At 42.3% G+C, this 16065-nt stretch overlaps 1 protein-coding gene across 3 annotated transcripts in view; it reads left to right on the forward strand.

The window, feature by feature from the left end:
* The window catches only part of USP7 (ubiquitin specific peptidase 7), a 216274-nt gene that overhangs the window by 57698 nt on the left and 142511 nt on the right, over nucleotides 1-16065 (forward strand). For all 3 annotated transcript variants that reach the window (XM_029577287.1, XM_029577286.1, XM_029577288.1), the window contains exons 3-7: nucleotides 530-728; nucleotides 2151-2289; nucleotides 6655-6743; nucleotides 7053-7161; nucleotides 15618-15748. In XM_029577287.1, coding sequence (XP_029433147.1) covers nucleotides 530-728; nucleotides 2151-2289; nucleotides 6655-6743; nucleotides 7053-7161; nucleotides 15618-15748 — 667 coding nt within the window. The remainder of the gene's footprint in view (nucleotides 1-529; nucleotides 729-2150; nucleotides 2290-6654; nucleotides 6744-7052; nucleotides 7162-15617; nucleotides 15749-16065) is intronic.

The following is a 16065-nucleotide window of genomic DNA, read 5'->3' on the forward strand; positions in this document are numbered from 1 at the left end:
GACTAGGTGTTTTGACTCTTATTGGAACTGGAAATTGTTTGGTAGTAGAATTTCATAGTGAAAAAGAGCTTTGTGCATGTCCTCCCTTCGGGGAGCATGAGTCCAAAATTATTGGATATAATTGTCATGACAGAAATGATTATAACTCTTTTAATGGCCCAGAAAGCTTTTTGTTCCAAATGTTCACTTACAATTTCTGCTAATTTCAATACCAGAGAACTTGCTCATTCAAGGCCGCCTTCTCCCAGATCTTGGCTTGGCAACTGAAAGGATGCTATTAAATTCTGCAAGCTGGTTGGAACATGCCTTTTGCTGAAATCTCTGAAGGGTCAGGGAATAAGAGTGCTTATTCACTTTGATTTGCACATTGGTGCAGAAAGCAGAATTTATAAAGGTGTCAGAATAATCCCGAAATTTTTTACTTAAGTCTATGGATGAGACTAAAGGCGTTGACAAAATAAATAAAAGTATGCACACATTTTAAAACATGCCATATGCTACATAGCAAGACATATATTTGTTTTAACAGATACAAGTTGGCGGTCAGAAGCAACTTTTCAGTTTACAGTTGAACGGTTCAGCAGGTTAAGTGAATCTGTTCTTAGCCCTCCCTGCTTCGTACGGAATCTCCCATGGAAGATCATGGTGATGCCACGGTTTTACCCAGACAGACCTCATCAGAAGAGTGTAGGATTCTTTCTTCAGTGCAATGCCGAATCTGAGTCAACGTAAGATATATTTTTTTTGTGTTACATGTATACTATATGCTTGTTTCTGCTTCATAAATATTTTACAGTTACATACAACACAGGTGACTGCTGAATTAAGGCTTTGGAGGTATTTTTGTAGGGTTATTGCTGTTGTAACATGCAATTTGCCATGGTACTTCAGCTGATGTTGGTATGCTGCAGACAAGAGTTGGATAGGATGGGATTGGAGGGAGGGTCAATTCATTTGGAGCTGGTAAGGTTTAACTGACTCGTGTTATAAGGAAAATCACCTTTCAACAAACTTAGCTGTTCCAAGGCCTTCTCTAAGATACTTCCGTACAACCAGATATTTCATAATAGCATAAAATCACCTCCAAATTGAGTTTGGAAAACTGACATGGAACCTAAATAGTTTGCAGAGCTCAGCTCACATTTGCAGCCATGGCAGCCCTAGTTTGATGACTTAGGACAGTTCTGGAGGAACTGACAATCGGCTTTAAAGAACATAGGAATGGAGCAGAGATGCCCTCTAAACTTGAACCATCTGTGGTTTTTTCAGCCAGCCTATGGAGCATTTAGTTTTCGCATGTTAGACTTTTCCAAGTAGGCAATTTTCACCTGAATTTGTAAGTTATTAATCAATACCTGATTGCATGGACTTGTTGGAGGGGCACATTGATGAGCAAGTATGTCTTTCTTTTCTTTTTTTTTTTTTTTTTAAAGCCTCCAAAATGATTTTGGCTCTTCACTAACCAAGAAAAATGGGAGTATTTTTCATTTTTGTTAGAAAATATGACATTTAAATTCTATCTGTAAATCTTTGGATTTGCTTATTTTATGACTTAACAAGATGCTTTAAATGATTACCAGGGTCCTCATGTTTAATATTATACTCCGTTCTTGAAAGTTTGGAGGGTCAAGTAAACACTGTATTCCTTAAAACATGTCTGTCAGGCAGACTATTACAGGGGATGCAGCAGTATAGTGCATACAGTATATTAGGGATATGCATTCATCTAGGACGAATTAGACAATTTCAATGAAATTGAAAAATGAAGGAAATTTTCCTGAAATTTCGTTTTTTGGGGTTAGTGCGCACTAACCCGAAATTCGGGGCGGCCGAAGGGGGGGGGGGGGGAAGGCCCGAACCACGGGAAACCGAAATTTCCTGCAGCAGGCTGATAACGAAGGCCGAAGCACATCTCTGCAGTATATTGCTTTGTGTGGTGGTGGTCAAGGAGAATAAATATAGCTGGAGGCAGACAAGTCACAATTGGAGCCAGAATTGCATAATGAACTCTTATCAGCTCCCCAGCAAGTGATAATGTGATACTACAGAACTTTTTTCCTAAAGACCATTCTCTGAAAGTGTTCTGTCTGTAAGACAATAGACATAAAGTATAATTACTACAGGTCTAGTTAATCTGTTTGATATTACAGGTCATGGTCCTGCCATGCACAAGCAGTGCTGAAGATAATAAATTACAAGGATGATGAAAAATCATTTAGCCGTCGTATTAGTCATTTGTTTTTTCATAAGGAAAATGACTGGGGCTTTTCCAATTTCATGGCATGGAGTGTAAGTAATCATTTTGTGGTCTTTTAAAATGTGGCACACCAGTGTCTTACACAACTTTTAGGTATCACTTTATATCAAAGACATATTTAAGCATGTGTGTTTAACTTAAGAAAACACAATTTTGGTATTACATAATCAGGTATTGACTTGGTAATATAGGGAGAAAGTGAAATAGCATGACCTAGTTTTTCTTTAGGTGAGCACTGTAAAAGAAGAGTTATTGTACAATTGATATTTATTTATTTTTATTTTTTATTATACTGAATTTCATGACTGGAATCACATCAACCCGGTTTACAATTAACAATGTGTGTAAGGCAGAGAGTAACATAATAAACAATATTCCCCATTCAAACTTCAAATACAGAAAGCAATATTATGGATGTGAGAGAGTTACAATAAAACAGGGAAAATTAACTAGGATCTGGAAAGGGGAGAAACTGAACAAAGAAATATTTACATTTCAGCCAATTGCATCAATTAATATATATATATTATAATATTGTGTATATATAGTAATATAGCAAAAATGAATATATATGATGCGGTTGTGAAGGAAGAAAATATGGTGCTGTGTATGAGTGTGAAGTTGGTGGGTTTTTTTGGCTGTTTTTATTGGTGGGTTTTGGTGGGTTTTTATTGGCTGAACCTTCATCATGTTTTACATAGATAATTCTTGTTTTAGCATCTAGTGGCCAACATAATACTCAGAATGCTTTGTAATCATTCTGTAATCATAATCACAAAAAAACTTTGATAGCTAAAGTTGGTGGTTCCAGGATCTGTGTTTTTAGTAGCAGTCAGAACCTGTACATGGATCCTGATTTTTAGTTTCAGGCTTTAATCAAAATAAATGTAAAGAATTTGTTACATACACATCCACTTATCAAAACTATAATTTAAAAAATATAAAAACCATCATACTAAAAGGTCAACAGGCTAATTTTATCAAAGCTACAATACCTCCAGTTTATAATCTGTTCATAAATTATATTTTTTGTTCAACCTTGCTTTTATGTGACAATATGAAAAATGAAGGTGAAGTCAAATTACTTCTCATGTTCAAGTTCTTTTTATTAAGTTTTCATATAATAATTTGAGAGCAGATGGTTCCTGTTTGCTGAGAAGTAATCACTTCCCTTAAAACAATAGGGATCAATTTCCCGAACTCCACTTGATACTTTAAAAAAAAAAAAAATCCCTTAGGCAATAGATGAAAAATCTGCTGCTGTGATAACTTTATTTGAATGTGATGTAATTTTATGTAATATTTTATATACTGCTTTGGGTGATTCTTAATCTGGAAGGCGGTTTATAAATGGTATTAAATAAATTGCTCTTATCGACCCAATATTATGCCCAGCACAAGCCTAGTGTGCCAATTATACCATCTGTATCAGGGGTACATCATTTGAAAACTTCAATACCACCTCCATTATTTATAGATATTTAAAAAGAACACAGCTTCAGCACATTCTGTTTTTAAGCCCAATATGGGCTACAAAGTACAGGCTTTTACCTTAAATGCATACCCTTCCGTTCACAATTTACTGCCATGAATGAACACGAATGAAACATTTTAAGCTTAACTGTGGTGGTGTGTTACTTCCCTTTCCTTCTTCATCCTGAAGTGCTATTTTTATGCTTTCCTGCAGAGTATTCTGTTAATCAGTCACAGTCCCTGCAGTTAATCTTAAATGTTACATTCATTTCAAATTATTCTTGAATTTTTTCTCTCCTGGTTATTTCAGGAGCCATAGCAGAGAAATTCATTGCATAGATCTGCCCATGTCCTGGTAACCTTTGAAGAAACCTCCAACCATATGAAACAAAAGTCTGGGATAGATTTCAGTCTTTTTGAAGGTCCCTGGGTTTTATTGTTGAAGTGGTTAGTCAACATTTTAGATCTAGTAGAGTTTTAATTTTGACTTAAACTGCCTTTGGATCTTAGTCCTATGATATTCAGTATTTCCTATTTCTCTACTGACAAGTGAAAGTGAGTTTTTTTTTTCTCATGTTTCTTTGGCTTAGCATTGCTTTTTAGTAGCTAAGCCATGTTTGTTCTGAGCAGTGTTTAAGGACCTTAACTCTTTGACTCTGTTTTTTTACATCACATAACTTGAGCATTGTAGAACTACTCAGTTAATGCTGAACTCATTTTCTAACAAAATGCCGACTACCTCAAGGCTTTTATTTCCCCCTCTCTCTTAGATTACCCTATATTCCTCTTTTGTATAAGATATATATATATCTATATATCTATATATAGATAGAGATAGATATCTATATATAGATAGAGATAGATGTACATAACTAAAAATACATTTTCTGTTTTGGCACACATGGAGTTCCTATACCGTTTAATTGCTCATAGTGGGTGCCACAGTGATCCCATAACCTTTTGTTTTTATTGAAGGCATTAAACTCCAGTCTTGGTTATTCTTGAGTTTACTTAGCTTCCTGCCTATGTTTCCAATGTTTTTTTCCTCTTCGAGCATCTAGAAACAGTCATGGAAGAAACTTAGATGTAGTGGCTGGCAGAGACATGGAACATGGAAAACCATGACTGGAATATAGTTATTCAGGGTTACAATCTGTTCAGAAAGGACTGGGTAGGAAGGGAAGAGAGGAGGCATGGCACTATATATAAAAAATATTAAAACTGAATTTGCAGGGCTTCCAAGGTCAGGAGAGGAGGCCCTGTGGGTCAGATGTCCATCAGACAGAAGAAATGGCTAGAGATTTAATGGAGGATATTCACTAAATTGCTATGACAGGGCAAGTGCTATTGCTAGGGGGTTTTAATCTGCTAGATGTTGATTAGAACATCCCATCTGAGGTATCCTGGATTCTCTGTAGGGATAACTGTTCCAGCAACTGGTATTGGAACCCACACAGGAGGAGGTGATACTGGACTTGGTGCTTATGAATGGGGACAGTGTTTTTGTTGTCAAAAACAATCATCTAGGATCCAGTGATCAACGGATGATATGGTTCAGAGTTAGAGTTCAGGAGATGTAGGATCCTGCAAAGGCAAGGGTTCTATATTTCAAGGAAACAATACATGGGGAAGTTCCTCACAGAGTCATTAGCTGGATGGAAAAATCTAGGGCAAATAGAGCAGTGGGCAAAAAGAAATGATATAAGGATAACTAACCTTTTTGTTAGGTTAGTGTTTCTGATGTTGTGGCGGATGATCTTGGAACCAGTGACCACCAGATGGTGTGTGGTTCAGTATTAGGACATAAGAGATGAAAGTTCATTCGAAGGCAAGGATCCTAGACGTCAGGGAAAACTAATTTTCTCAAAATGGGAGTGTCGGCTGGATGGGAAAATCTAGGTGCAGTGGAAGGACAGTGGGCAAAATTAAAAGGAGATGATATAAGGGCAGCTAATCTTTTTGTAAGGAATAGAAATAAAGGGAAGAGGAAAAAGAGAAAGTTATGGTTTTCTAAAGAAGTAGCTGAAAAAATAAGGAAGAAAAGGTTAGCATTCATAAACTACAAGAGATCGTAGAAAGAGGAAGACAGGTGACAATATCTGGAAATATTAAAGAGAAGCTGGGAATGCAAAAATTCAAATAGAAGAAAAAATAGCAAATATGGTGAAACTCCTTTGATTGTGGGCTTCAGTTATTTACATTTTGGTGGTATAGAATTGTCCTTAATAGACTTTGAAACTTCCTAATCCGTATTATTATGAAATCTGACAAGACTTTCCTTTAAAGAAAAGGTAATTACTTACCTGTAATATTCTTTGAAGGTAATATTTTCATGAATATAGAGCCCATCCTTCTCTCCTTTTGGGATTTACACGCACATTTTTTTGAAGACAGGCAGTTCACCATAGTCACACAAATGTGTCATATGATGGTGCTCAGCATGAATTAGATGGCTCTCTCCGTTTTCTGAAAAGGTATAAAAGCCATTCACAGTTCATGCATAGTACTGCTATGGCCTCCTCAGTTTGGTTTTATCTGCCTAGACTGTTTCCTTTCTGCAGTCCTGCAGAGCCCAAGAATCTGCTTTCTTTTTTCCCTTCCAGGCTATTTGTTTAGTGTATTTCCTGCATATGCTCCTTCCAATGATCAGTTTAGTAGTTTGGGTACTTTTTAAGGAGCTTTTTCTTCATTATTCATCTGTGCCAGCAAGGTTGCCCACCACATTTTTTTTTCTGTTTGTTGCTAGACATTTGAGTTCTAGAAATCTAAGTTTTGGAAACTGTGTGGCACATGACAGGTCATTTGATCCATGAATGTGAATTAATAAAAATGTTTAGAGAATTTTGTTACAGGTAAACAATTTTTACTTACAGTAGGTTTCTATACAAATCTATGATTTGTAACATTGATCTGCCTTTTTATAGGAAGTTACTGACCCAGAGAAAGGATTTATAGAAGATGACAAGGTAACTTTTGAGGTCTACGTGCAAGCTGATGCTCCACATGGAGTTGCGTAAGTTTTTTTTAGCGTGAAATTCAAACATCTAGAAAATTTAATTTGGCTGGGCTATCATGTATTTATGGTACTTTTGAATTTAAACGTACAAAATCAAGCACAGATGTATGCTATTAATGTCAACTTTTCAGAATATTTGAGTAAGGTAGAACATTCTTTACTCCCTCAGTTTCATGAAAAGTGATAACTGAAGCTCAGACATTTAATAATGCTAAATGTATACTAGTACACATGGCAAAAGCTGCTGAATGGCTTGCTTTACATTGCAGTTCAGTGAGTTAGCTTTAATCTTAAACTACTTTGTAGGTGGGATTCAAAGAAGCACACTGGATATGTTGGACTAAAGAACCAGGGAGCAACTTGTTACATGAACAGTTTATTACAGACTTTATTTTTCACAAACCAACTACGAAAGGTAATTAAATTGAATTTCTTTCTGAATATTAGAATAAATTGTCACCTTTGTTCCATGAAAGGAAAGCTGAATTTAAATCTTTGTAGAAGGCTACTGAAAAAATGTTAGGTACAATAACATTGTGGTTACCCTATTTTTTATCTTGGTAGATTAATTGTATGCTTTCATTTGTACAAATCTCCCTTTGTTTTAAGAGTTTAGTCCATCAGGAAATGATGCAGTGGATCTGTCCTAAACGTTTTAGAAATTAAAAAAAAAAAAAAATCATTCAATGCATGAGAAAGATAAGTAGGAGGGAATAAACAGAAATGGCAAAAAATCAGTATGAGGCTACTGTAGATAGACTAGGTAATGGAGGTATATTTGAAAATAGATGTGAATTTCTCAACTGTCCCATTTTTATGTATGCATTTGTATGTATATTATCTATATACACATACATAAAAATATTTGTGAACAGACGAAGGCACAGTTATTTTTTCCTTTCTTTCTTGAAATATTAATTTTCCAGTTTCTGTACTTCTAGGCCATAATGCCTTCTTTCCTAGCATGTAGCCAGATGGACTCAGGACCAATGGGTTATATGCTCCCCTGCTAGCAGATGGAGATGGAGTCAGGTTTCACCTGAGATAAACCCCTGCAGTGAACTCAGCCCTTCAGTATCTCTCCGTCTCCCAGCAGATGTGGACATGCTTTATCGGGATCGCTGTATTCTTTAGAAGAAGAAATTCTTTAAATTGGAGAAAAATGGAACCCCCTGCTCTCCTGCGGTGATAGCTGTAAGGTCCTTCCCCCAGTTGAGAATTCCTGAGGTGATTTCCGAGATCCCTCAAAGGTGTGCCTTGGTCTGATAGCCGGTTCCCGGCGTGGACTTTGCTGCTGAAGCAGCTGAAAGGCAGCGGATGCAGGAAGCTGAGTGCTGCGGTGACGGCCAAAGGCCTCTGCCCCCACAGCCAGAGACAGTCTCTGAACTCAACCGGTAAGCACTGAGCCTAGGTAAGTAAAGAGAGAAGAGGTTTCCTTCCGATTCAGAGACATTGGAGAGGCTTTGGTAAGACTTCCTCCAGTCTCCTTGCTTGGGGCGCCGTACTGACAACATTTCCGATCCCGTTGGGGTAAGTGGAAGTGGGTTCCCTGAGTGGGTTGAGTGGCCCCCTGGTGGGCTAGGCCCCACTCTAGGTTCTATTGTACAGTGCGTGGTAGGCTGTGGCAGCACCGTCTTGTGCACGTTTTTGTGTCTCTCTCGTTGCCTACCAGGAAGATCCTGTCAAACAAATCTGATTGACTTTTTTGACTGGGTAACCAAGGAATTGGATCGAGGAAGAGCACTCGATATCATATACTTAGATTTCAGCAAAGCTTTTGATACGGTTCCGCACAGGAGACTGGTCAATAAAACGAGAAGCTTGGGAGTGAGTGCCGAGGTGGTGACCTGGATTGCAAATTGGTTGACGGACAGAAGACAATGTGTGATGGTAAATGGAACCTTCTCTGAAGAGAGAGCGGTTTTAAGTGGTGTACCGCAAGGATCGGTGTTGGGACCAGTCCTGTTCAATATCTTTGTGAGCGACATTGCGGACGGGATAGAAGGTAAGGTTTGTCTTTTTGCGGATGACACTAAGATCTGCAACAGAGTGGACACGCCGGAAGGAGTGGAGAGAATGAGACGGGATCTAAGGAAACTGGAAGAGTGGTCGAAGATATGGCAGCTGAGATTCAATGCCAAGAAGTGCAAAGTCATGCATATGGGGAGTGGAAATCCGAATGAACTGTATTCGATGGGGGGGGGAAAGGCTGATGTGCACGGAGCAGGAGAGGGACCTTGGGGTGATAGTGTCTAATGATATGAAGTCTGCGAAACAATGCGACAAGGCGATAGCAAAAGCCAGAAGAATGCTGGGCTGCATAGAGAGAGGAATATCGAGTAAGAAAAGGGAAGTGATTATTCCCTTGTACAGGTCCTTGGTGAGGCCTCACCTGGAGTACTGTGTTCAGTTCTGGAGACCGTATCTACAAAAAGACAAAGACAAGATGGAAGCGGTACAGAGAAGGGCGACCAGGAAGGTGGAGGATCTTCATCGGATGACGTACGAGGAGAGATTGAAGAATCTAAATATGTACACCCTGGAGGAAAGGAGGAGCAGAGGAGATATGATACAGACTTTCAGATACTTGAAAGGTTTTAATGATCCAAAGGCAACGACAAACCTTTACCATAAGAAAAAAATCAGCAGAACCAGGGGTCACGATTTGAAGCTCCAGGGAGGAAGATTCAGAACCAATGTCAGGAAGTATTTCTTCACGGAGAGGGTGGTGGATGCCTGGAATGCCCTTCCGGAGGAAGTGGTGAAGACCAGAACTGTGAAGGACTTCAAAGGGGCGTGGGATAAACACTGTGGATCCATAAAGTCAAGAGGCCGCCAATGAAGAGTGGGTGACTCGCCAGAATGATGGCTACTGCCTGGACACAATACCCTTATTCAATAAACATACACATGGTTACTGTGACTCCAACATCACTCTAAGCTTCAACAGCAAGAGGAAATGTGGAAAAAAGGATTTGCACTCACAAAGCCGGGAGTAGCTGGCTTGTTACGGCGGTTACTACCCCAAACCAAATGTGCCTGATACTTCACTTTCGATGCACATCCAGCATAGCTCTCTGCTCCAACGGCAGGGGAGAAGAAAAACTGATACTTCACGCATACCCAGCATAGCTTCAACGGCAGGGGAGAAGAAAAAAGGATTCACACTCACAAAGCGGGGAGTAGCTGGCTTGTTACGGCGGTTACTACCCCAAACCAAATGTGCCTGATACTTCACTTTAGATGCATATCCAGCATAGCTCTCTGCTTCAACGGCAGGGGAGAAGAAAAACAACCAATAAGGGCTGTATAACATAGTCTGGGTTAAAACAAATAAGCATGGGTGTAGCTTGCTTATTGCGGCGGTTACTACCCCTACTACCCCCTAACTAATCAAGCTAGATATTTCACTTGGATGCAGCTCCATCACTGCTCTCTACATTAATGGTGGGGGAGGAAGGGAAATAGAACCAAGAGCTAAAAGAAACAGATAAGTATGAGAGAAAAAATGTGTGAAGCTTGCTGGGCAGACTGGATGGGCCGTTTGGTCTTCTTCTGCCGTCATTTCTATGTTTCTATGTTTCTATGTTTCATAGACCATCGGTACAGGCTGTGTGTGCTGGCTCTGTGCACACGCTATGCGCGTAACGTCGTGCATATGTGCGCACCCTCCTTAGGTGCAGAATTTAGGTAAAGCCAGGTGCACAAACTGTGCGCGCCTCACTGCGCCCCTCGGAGGCGCTCAAAATCTGTGCACACACAATTTCAAGTGCTAGCCGGCTGAGCACACAGTTGCCGTTCCTAATGGCTCCCAGCAGCAAAGAAACATAAATACCATTCTCTCTGTGCTACCTGCTATATTAGAGCTACACAGTATGACCTTGATTCTTATGTCAGCACTGTGAGAAGGCCAACGGAGAGTTGGCCTCCCAGGACTTTGCTAAGCCCAGCTCCTCCCATTCAGAGGATTGGTCAACCATGACCTTAACTAGTAGTATGCCGGATCTGAGTAATCCAGGGACTTAGTTCTCCATGGGAGAGGGAAATCCAGCGGCGCTTACCCCAGTATCTCCTGAGCTAGACATGGACCCGGCGACCTTCTCTTGGGTGGATTTTTTCAAGGCCTTCAAGCCTGCCTACAGGTGCAGTCTGCTTCACTTGCCCTTGTCTGGTCGGAACCCCAGCCGGTCAAGCCTCCCTCTCCCAGCCCTATCGTCAGGCTTTGAGACATGCCTCGTCTCACCAAGGGTATCCCTTGCGGGGACCCAGACACCATGGATGAAGAAGGGGATCCAGATTCTTTGGCAGATGGGGAAATCCCACCAGGTTTGGAGCCATATCTGACCATGTTATGGCTTTTCCACAGAGATGAATTGCCGGTCCTGGTTTCTCAGACCCTGAAGACAACTGGGAGTGCCTGGTGTGGACTCTATGATGGAGCCAAAGAAGAATCCCATCCTAGTGTGTCTATGGAAAGCCTCTTGCTATTTTCTGGTGCTGGAAGCCATCCAGGCATAAATTGACCTGGAATAGAATGCCCCTGAAGGAAGTTTTAAAGGTGGTTGAGCATTGGAAACTTTATACCCACTGGATCTGGTGGTGAGAGAATGCCTGTGTGTTTTCCTAAAGTGGATGCCCTGGTCTATGCTGTTCCAAAGCGAACAACTATCCCAATGGAGGGAGGAGCGGCATTAAAGGATGCACGTGATAGTCCATCTTTAAATAAGCCTTTGACGCGACAGAATGACTTTACAGATTGCTTCCTGTTGTGCCCTGCTGGCTCACTTGTCCCTGCACCTCTCTAGAGGGGTGGATGACTCAGAGACGCATTCCAGAGAACCTATGGAGCCCGTCTCTGCCTTTTTAGCTGACGCGTGCTCTGACCTAGTCCGTACTTTGACCAGAGGAGTGGCCTCAATGGTAGCGGCCAGAAGACAACTATGGCTGCGACATTGCTCAGTGGACGTGACCTCTAAGGCAAACTTCACAAAGATGCCCTTTAAGGGATCACTCCTCTTCAGAAACAAATTGGAATAGGTGGCCAGTAAGTGGGGTGAATCTCCAGTGCCCTGGATACTGGAAGATCCAGTGCCCCTTGCCTATGAGGGGTCAGTCCAGGGGCTCCCAACGCTTTCGGCCCTACAGAAACTCGACATTTCAGAGGTCTTGGTCCTCAGGAAGATCTGACCTTTCAAAGTCGTCAATCCAAGAGAGAGGCAGGTTTGGCCTGAACTCTCCAATGAAGTTTTGCTGACCCATCCACAGAGCGAAGAGATGGGGGTCGACTATTGCTCTTCTACCAGCGGTGGGTCGAGATAAAGTCTGAAAATGGGTACTGGATATCATACAAGAAGGATACATGCTGGAGTTTTGCAGCACTCCTTGGGACATGCTCATGATGTCTCCTTCCCTCTCTCAGCACAAGAAGTAGGCAGTGGAATCCTACCTTGATTAAGGCTCCTCAAATTGATCGCTATAATTCCTCACCCCAGGAAAATCGTTATTCCATCTATTTCATCGTACCCAAGAAGGAGGGCTCCTTTCGCCACATCTTGTACCTCAAGAGTGTCAACAGACACCTATGAGTAATTAATTTCCGCATGGAAACTCTGTGCTCCATCATAATGGCCATACATCCGAGAGAGTTCTTAATTTCCCTGGACCTTTCTGAGGCCTACCTTCATATTCCAATCTGGCAAGATCACCAGCGTTTCCTACACTTTGCGGTACTGGGCCACCATTATCAGTTCCGGGCGCTGTCCTTCAGCCTGGCCACTGCCCCCTGAACATTTTCCAAGATTATGGTTGTCGTGGCAATGGCATTGAGGAAAGGAGGAGTCCTGGTGCACCCATGCTTGGACGATTGGTTGATTCGGACAAAGTCATTAGAAGAGAGTGTCCGGGTGACCAGCAGGGTGACATCCCTGTTTCAGGAACTTGGTTGGGTCATAAACATGGACAAAAGCAGTCTCAAGCCCTCCCAGTCCTTAGAATATCTGGGGTTCCGGCTTTACACCAGGCAGGGCAAGGTCTTCCTCCCGCCCTCGCGGATAAGGTAGTTGATTTTCCAGGTGCGTTGATTGAAGATCGTGATACGCCCCAAGGTGTGGAGCAATATTCAGGTCTTCGGTTTGATGGCATCAACCCTGGAGGTAGTACTGTGGGCGAGGGCACACATGTGACCACTTCAGCGCTCCCTGCTGTCACGTTTGAACCTGTGTCTCGACTATTTGATTCGCCTCCACCTACAGATGGAAGTATGTTCTCTGCTCCAGTGGTGACTACAGGAAGCTCACCTGGGCAAGGGTGTAAGCCTGACCCCGCCGAGCTGGCTGGTTCTCACGACAGACGCAAGCCTCTGGGGTTGGGGAGTTCACTGTCGGGAACCGACAGCCTAGGGCCATTGGACCAAGGAAGAAGCACACTGGAACATAAACTGCCTGGAAGCCCGAGCAGTCAGATTGGCTTGTCTGCAGTTCAGCCACATACTCCAGGGTCAGGCAGTCCACACAATGTCTGACAACGCAACAGCGGTATCCTATACCAACTGCCGGGGAGAGCCAAGAGCCAGCAAGTGTCTCTGGAGATAGATCTCCTTATGGAATGGGCAGAATTGAATCTACAGATGATCTTGGCCTCCCCCATTGCAGGAAAAGACAACATCAGAGCAGACTTTCTAAGCAGGGAGAGTCTGGATCCAGGAGAATGGGAATTTGGGCCAGAGTCTTTCAGCTGCTTGTAGATTGCTGGGACCTTCAGTCCATTGACCTGCAGGCCGCATCTCACAATGCAAAGGTTTCCCAGTTCTTCAGTCACAGAAGAGATCAGCGGTCCCTGGGGATTTACGCCCTTGTTCAAACCTGGTTAGAAGAGGACTTACTTATATGCCTTCCCTCTGTGGCCCCTACTGGGCAGGGTCATTCACAGGATCGAGCGCCACAGGGATTAGTCCTGCTAGTGGCTCCGGATTGGCCCAGACGCCCATGGTATGTAGACATACGGAGGCTTCTGGTGGAGGCCCCCCTGTCCCTCCTACCGCACAGGGACCTGCTTCAGCAAGGTCCGGTCCTTTACGAGGATCCGACTCTTTTGTCTTATGGCTTGGCCCTTGAGAGGGCTCAACTCATGAAGCATGGATATTCGGCAGCAGTAATTACCACCTTTCTCCATGCACAAAAGCGCTCAATGTCCTTAGCATATGTGCGGGTCTGGAGAGTATTTGAGGCCTGGTGCGAGGAATGTGGTGTTGCCCCTCGGACTACCAAAATGCCCCTGGTTCTGGAATTTTTACAGAATGGCTTGAATAAAGGCTTGTCCCTTAACTCCTGAAGGTCCAGGTATTGGCGCTCTCCTGTTTCAGAGATGAGGTGAATGGAATCTGCCTGTCGGCGCATCCAGACATGGTCCGTTTTATAAAAGGGGTAAAGCACCTCTGGCCACCCTTGCGGAGGCCGGTTCCCTTATGGAATCTTAATCTAGTATTGGAGTTTTTGGCTGTCTCCTGTTGACATCTGCCGAGTGGAGACGTGGTCCTTCTTGCACACCTTTTCCAGGTTCTATTGCCTGGACGTTCAGGCCCTAGTGGATGCAACCTTTGCAATGGCGGTGCTAACCGGGCCATGGTAGCTTCCCGTCCCAATCGGGAGTAGATTTTGTACCTCCCATTGGTCCTGAGTCCATCTGGCTACACGCTAGGAAATGGAGAAATTACTTACCTGATAATTTCGTTTTCCTTAGTGTAGACAGATGGACTCAGCATCCTGCCCAAGGATGGTGCCAAGGAATCGCCCATGAAATGAATATAGATTCCAAGAGGTTACGGGTAAGCCGTCACCCAATCCCTAGTTCAGGGCTTCTGTATTCTTGCTTGGGATTCAATGAATGTTTGAGTACAGTTACGGTTATCCATTTTTAATCAAGGTGTATTCAAGGTTTAATCAAGTTTTTCAATAGTATGTCCACAATGGCTTTTGAAGAGAATACTGAAGGGCTGAGGTCACTGCAGGGGTGTATCTAAGGTGACGTCAGCTTTGAAACCTGACTCAGTCTCCTCTGCTCGCAGGGGAGCATATAACCCATTGGTCCTGAGTCCATCTGTCTACACTAAGGAAAATGAAATTATCAGGTGCTGTGGGGCAAGGGAACATATGTGTCCTCTTCAGCGTTCTCTGCTATCTCGTTGGAACCCGCAGTCTCAGGATTATGCAGTTCGGCTCCACTTCCAGATGGAAATCTGCTCCGCCTCCAGTGGTGGTTGCAGGAGGATCATTTGAGAAAGCAAGTTCCCTTGTCTTCTCCGGCCTAGTTGGTACTCACGACAGTTGCGAGTCTCCATGGTTGGGGGAGAAAGAGATGCTGGGGTGGAGCAGAGGTGGGGGGACTGCTTTAAGATGGTACCAGACACACAACATGCAATGTAAAAATATGTAGTATTAACAAATATTAAATTTGTTTATATTTCTGTGTATACATACAATGAGACAAAACAAGGATGCTCATATGAAATGACCTTTCAGAAGACTAGGGCAGCTTGTGTGCAAATGCTTTTAGTTTTGAATACTGAGCCAGACATAACTCTGGTAGGGAGAAGGTATAATGTAGAAGTTAGTGACCAGCCAGGTGGGTTCAGTGTTATCATGATGCGATTCTTGGTGGCATCTTCTTGAGTGAGACCTGAATCTGCACTCAATGCCTGCAATAGCTTTGTTTGCTAGTCTGTCTAATCCACTGGCAGAATCTGCTTTTTTTTCTGATGTGCAGATGAATGTAAAAAAAAGTATTGAGCGGTTTCTAGAATGCTTAGAAAATGTGTGAAAAATGTATTAGGAAGATTCATATATAAAATGTTAATTTTTCTAAATGTTACTATAGGCTGTATACATGATGCCCACTGAAGGAGATGACTCATCAAAAAGTGTTCCTTTAGCATTGCAACGAGTGTTTTATGAACTTCAACACAGTGACAAGCCAGTAGGAACAAAAAAACTAACAAAATCTTTTGGGTAAGTATAATGGAGAGCAGATTCTTTTGAACTGCCAAGTGACTGGCTTAGAAGTTTGTTCACATTCTGCTTTTTGCTAATTTTAAAATTTTGGCTTGTAATTGTACACATTCTACTTATGAGATATATGTGCTATTCTGTTGTAATCTATATTTGGAAAATCACATTTTGTACTATATTTAGTTGCTTTTCTTTATGTAGACTTTTGAAAAATGTCAGTCTATGGAAAACTTGCTATATTTGCTGCAGTTGATTCTCCAAGGACAAGCAGGATGGTAGTCCTCACACACGGGTGACATCATCAGATGGAGCCCGGC

The sequence above is a fragment of the Rhinatrema bivittatum genome, chromosome 14, assembly GCF_901001135.1.
Source record: "Rhinatrema bivittatum chromosome 14, aRhiBiv1.1, whole genome shotgun sequence".
NCBI classification, from domain to species: Eukaryota; Metazoa; Chordata; class Amphibia; order Gymnophiona; family Rhinatrematidae; genus Rhinatrema; species Rhinatrema bivittatum.